Below are 5555 nucleotides of genomic sequence, written 5' to 3'. Positions count from 1 at the left end.
TGGGGATTATGACTTTAGTTGGTACGTGGAAATAAAATTCATGCCCCAAACCAGAGTCAGTTGTAGGCATAGATGTGAAGAGGCTCTTTTGACATGATTTGAATGGTGGATAAAAGAGGAGGTTCAACTGCAGAAAGCTTAGTGAACACATTCTCTGTAACTCTCACTCACTGTGAGTCACTTATATCATGTTAATAATAAGATTATTAATTATCACAGATGCCAGGTCATTAGTCTTAGGAATTCTGATTCAGAAGGTATGGGAAGGACCTAGAAATCTATATTTAAAAAAAAAATTTCCCAGGTAATTTTGATGGTTAGCCAGATGGGGGAAGAAGGAGAAAGAGCGCTGAGGTTGTGATGTTGATTTGAATCTTAAGTCTCATGTACACTTGTACTTTTTTCGAGTCAGTGTCCTTATTTGCCAAATGGGAACAGCAAGTTCACCTCAGTGAGTAGCTGGAGGTGTCAACAAGCCAGCGCTGGCTGTGGTAAGTGTTCGATAAATGTTAGTTTCCTTTGTTCCTTTCTTGACATATCATTTGTTTTGATTTATACAGATGTTCTACTTGATTATTCTTGGCTAGCCCATTCAATTGATTAAATGATTGAACCAATGAGGCCTGAGCCATGATTTCTAGCTCTGCATAGGCAAGAAGCCTTGCTTGCTACCATGGTCAGAAATATATATCTAATCCTGCTCAATAAATACCCTGGATCCCAAAAGAGCATCGAGAGAATCTACATGGTGGAGGAATAGGCACAAAACTACTCCAGCCAGTGAAGAATCAGCTCAAAATGCATGGTATTAATGCATGAGCTTCCCATAAACATCTCAGCATGTCAATGAGTGATTTGGCCACACACTATACAATTTTCAGGGCTTAACAGGGATTGAAAAATATCCAAATTGGCTAAAAAGGATGTTATATATTAATATATATGAGGAGAGAAATTAAGTGAGGTGATTGCTTAGTAACTCATTTCCAAAAATGTTCTAATTGTCTGGACTATCTTTATTGAATTGTCTAGATTTTGTTGTATCATGTGACAATCACTAGCCACGTGTAGCTATTATATTCTCGAAATATAGCTAATCCAAACTGAAATGTGTTTTACATATAAAATACATGCCAGATGCTGAACACTTAGTACAAAAGTAAATGTAAGCTATTTCAGTAACAATTTTTTATATTTATTGTATGTTGACATGATTATAATTTAGAAATATTGGGTTAGATAAAAAATATTAAAATTATTCTCACCTGTTTATTTTTATATCTCTTAACGTGGCTTCCAGAAAATTTAAAATTACACATGTGGTTCACATTATACTTCTATAGGATGGTGCCAATATAAATTGTCCCATTCCTGTGTTTTCTTTAATGTTTATTTCTCACTACTCTTGATACTACATCTTTGGCTGTCACTCTTTAGGGTCAATCTTAAATGAAAAAATGGGCCACCTAACATGATTCCTTATGAGATGAGATATTTTAGGTACATTAGTAATTTGACCTGATTTGAGATATGGCCACAAACCTTGAGAGTAAACAAATATTTAAGTAAACAGCTATATTTTGACAAAAGTACATTAGGTTCTTATAAATTTGAATCTTTTTAAATGTGTGTTAAGTATATAACACTTTGCCAAACATTCACTCACACTCCATACAGATACTCTACTTCCTTAGTTTCAATAAAGTTAAAATATTTTACTGTTTTTAGTGCTGAAAAAGTCAGGAAAAAAATGTATTGTCCTTCATTCAAATGAAATGATCCTTTATTTTTTACAAAACCCAGATTTCAGAAGAAAATATAATTTTGTTAAAACTGGTAGTTGCATTTCTCAGAGAGGATAGATTATATGTGACCTATTTATCTCTCGATACTGTTACAATTTTGTTTATTAATCTATTATTTTGTGATTTTTCAAAAGACTCCATTTGTGTATGAAGCAAACAGAAACTAGATGGATATGTATCACATATATTTTCATTTCACAATTTATGGTAGAAAAAGATCCAAGTGTATTAACCAAATAGAATTTTAATTTGTTCCTTTCATCTTCTTTCTCTTTTAGTTTCCTGATTTTTCAAGGTATCTGATAAGTTAATTCCTTAGCTTTAAGTGTTTTATCTTGAATTACATTCAGAAAGGAACTAAAGTTTTCCATAAATAGCTGCCTTTAGGCAACATCTTTTTGAATCTCCTTTATAGTACATTTTTGGTAGAAATGTTTTTTCCCTTCTCCATTGATTTTCCTTCTGAGTTTTCTAGTTGGATCACTTTTTACCTTCTTTCCTTAGTAACTAATTTTTTCTCTGCTTAAATAACTAAACTTTCCCCTCTTATTTTCTAAATATGCCATCCCTTCTTTTTTTCACTGAAACTCTTTCCTTCATTTCTTCATTTTGTACTTTCTTCTTCTCAATTCTGTATTTCCAGGCTATTTTATGATTTCAGAAGTAATATGTATGAAGACTTCAAAAATCCCTCAGAATATAAATTTTTGTTACTATGTTTTTAATTTTAAAGAATAATGATATAAGCTGGGTGCAGAAGCATGCACAAGCAGTCTCAGTTACTTGGAGGCTAAGGATGGAGGATCGCTTGAACCTAGGAGTTCAGAGCTGTAGTGCACCACGGTTGTGCCTGTGAATAACCACTGCACTCTTACCTGGGCAATATAGTGAGACCCTGTCTTTAAAAGTAAAAACAGAAAGAAAGAAAAAGAATAATCATATGCTCTTATTTCCAGGAATGCCAAAGTATTTCATCTCACTGAAACACACATATATGTGTGTGTATATGCATATATTATATACATATGCATGAAAAAATCACACATTCTATAGCTATCTGCTTATATTTCTAAAATTGTCCTTAACACATTAACTACCTTGTGAGTTGTATTTAACTCACGCTAGTTTTGAGCCCGGGGCCTTATGACACGTATGTAACTCCCACGTTTCTTCACCTTGGGAGCTGTGAGAACTATTTTTCAAGTCACATATAACTCACGCATAGACAACAATAAAAAAATAATTTTTTCATTAAATTTGATGGGATTATTTTGTTTTTGAAATTTTTATTCCATTTTCATAATAAAACACTGTGGCCCCATGGGGAAAAATAATTTCTCTAGTGTGGCAGTCAATGTGTTAAATATTATTAACTTTTTATGTAAGTCTCTAATATAGTTTGTTTTCTATAAAATTTTTTCTCTTCATAAGCGACTGCAGGAAAACAGAGCAAAACAAAGAACAGTAAGAACAACAACGGCCTGGGGTTAATGGAAAGTGCTGATTGGCTTAGATGGTAATACACGGAACCAGTCAATGCTTCCCTTGTTGAGGGATGAATTTCAAAGACGCCCTTACATTGGCTGAATCCTCCGTTGGTTTGTGGCTCTCCTCAGACACTTCAGGGGCTGTTGGCACAGACACGGGAAGCAAAGGGGATCTTGCTTTTCCAGCCAACCCGAGAGAGGCTGTTTTAACATGAGTCTTAGGAAGAGTGGGCCCTGAAATAGAAAGCGCAGAGTGATGAAAGCAATATATAAAACATCCTGGGGAGCAGTTTCTCAAGTACACATGCCAAATCCAGTAGGTTGGCATTCATTTTAGGTTATTGCTCATTCTGTAGCGTAGAGACGCATTCTGACACCGTGAATGGGCTCATTTTATTTCTACTAAATGGAAGACAAAATCTGGTTAGGCTTTTCCAGATGCACCTCCACTAGTCACATGTAATTTCAAGTGGATTCCAAATCACACTGTGAAAAGTTGTCTGGGAGATCCGGACTATTCATCACACCCTACAAAGTCTCAGGCAAGCTTATTTGGTGCCAGTCTCAGCTGACGGCTAGAAAACCCTGTACTAAACCACCTAAATAAGCCCTAAATTGCATAATAGAACCAAAGAAGATTTGTGGAGTTAGAAAATATGGTTGCTCTGGTCTACAAATAAGTATTAGATATCATAGTTAAACAAAGTCCTTCAGACTTTTTCTATCAGTCCTGATAGAATATCATGTCTAATTCTCTTCTAGAAAAAAATACTGTAATTCTGTCCTGATCACTTATAGCTTCTGTCAATAAAAGACATTCTAATGTTCATGAAAATCATTTGAGGAACTGCTAAGTATCTAGATGTAGATGTACCTACATCTATCTAGAAGTAGATGATACTTCTGTCTACTATAAACAAGGGATGCCTTTTCTTTTTGAGCCTAAAATTTACCTTATAAATCCTGCTTAGCTTATAGCAGTGATACAACTTTGTCCCTATAGCCTGAAATAAAACTTTTATAAAGGTTTATTGAATCACCTAGTATACCTCACACAACTAAGGAGTTTTGTCATTCTTGGCATTATAACCAAGAGCTCAGCAGAAGAGTGTTGGAGTAAGCTACGAAAAGAAGTCTTCCTCAGTTCCCTTCTATCATGAGTGATGACATTTTAGCCCTAATGGTCCTAATGGGGATCCTATGTTTTGCCAAGAAAAAGTTGTTTTGACTATACTTTGGAAAACAGAATTCTAATTACTAAAGCTCAGAGGTTAATCTACAATCAGAAAAATAAGAATCATTTGATTGGAAAGGAAACAATTCAAATAAAAATCTAATGAACTGGCAATCTGCTAGATGCTGGTTACCATCAATGATAAATCCTAACATAAGTACCTTTTCCCATTTCATGACCTTCATATTTATACCTTCTTACACTCTTAAACTTCAGGGATCAAAAGTCTGCAATTGGAATGATTTATCACTAGAGGGTGATCTTAGGTTTTTGGTAGCTCAGATGAGAAGAGATACAGAGATGAGAAACATGAGTCATTTTCTTTAGAGAAGGAAATAATATTTACTGAGTGCATACTAAAGTCTAGATCTATGCCAAGCATTTCAGTTTCATTTTAGGCAAAATTGCATAGTAAGGAAGAATTGGGGATTTACAGGTAAATCCAGTCTGTGTTCAAATCTGTGCAATCCCTAGTCAACTAAAGCTGCCTTGACCTGTTTTTCATCTGTAAAATAGGCTAATAATGATTCATGAGAATTAAATGAGATTGTATATTTAAGGTGGCTAACACCTAGTAACTTGTTCAAAGAGGGATAGATATTATTAATATTTAATTGTTGAAACAATATTGCTAATTATTATTCCCAGTTGATACATGAGGATGTCAAAGTACAGAAAACGTAACTTGCTCAAGTTCACACATTTAGAAACAGGCAGGATAAGGGTTTGTACCAAGTTCTTTCTAAAGCCACTGAGCAAATGAAGATTTTTATCACTAAAATGTTGATTCAATTTAAATGAACTTTTTGAAAAAGCAATATAAACGAACATGAAATCTAGTCCAAAAACTATACATAACTTGAGAGTGAAAAGTATTCATTGTGTCATCGTTTCTCATTACTGACTTGTAATTTAAAAGGAAAAACAAAACTTTAATAAACCCCAGCATTAACTTAAACTATTTTTATTACAATGTTATTTAAATATGTACAAAAATAAAATTTGCCCTAAGTTTCATAACTTGTAGTT

At 33.9% G+C, this 5555-nt stretch overlaps 1 protein-coding gene across 1 annotated transcript in view; it reads right to left on the bottom strand.

Moving 5' to 3' along the window:
• The window catches only part of DCC (DCC netrin 1 receptor), a 1232106-nt gene that overhangs the window by 13212 nt on the left and 1213339 nt on the right, over positions 1-5555 (bottom strand). The window contains exon 23 of the mRNA XM_012651723.1: positions 3384-3526. Coding sequence (XP_012507177.1) covers positions 3384-3526 — 143 coding nt within the window. The remainder of the gene's footprint in view (positions 1-3383; positions 3527-5555) is intronic.

Source organism: Propithecus coquereli, unplaced genomic scaffold (assembly GCF_000956105.1).
Source record: "Propithecus coquereli isolate 6110/MARCELLA unplaced genomic scaffold, Pcoq_1.0 Scaffold37, whole genome shotgun sequence".
NCBI lineage: Eukaryota > Metazoa > Chordata > Mammalia > Primates > Indriidae > Propithecus > Propithecus coquereli.
The sequence above is the reverse complement of the archived record's forward strand: the minus strand, read 5'-3'. Positions and strand labels throughout refer to the sequence as shown.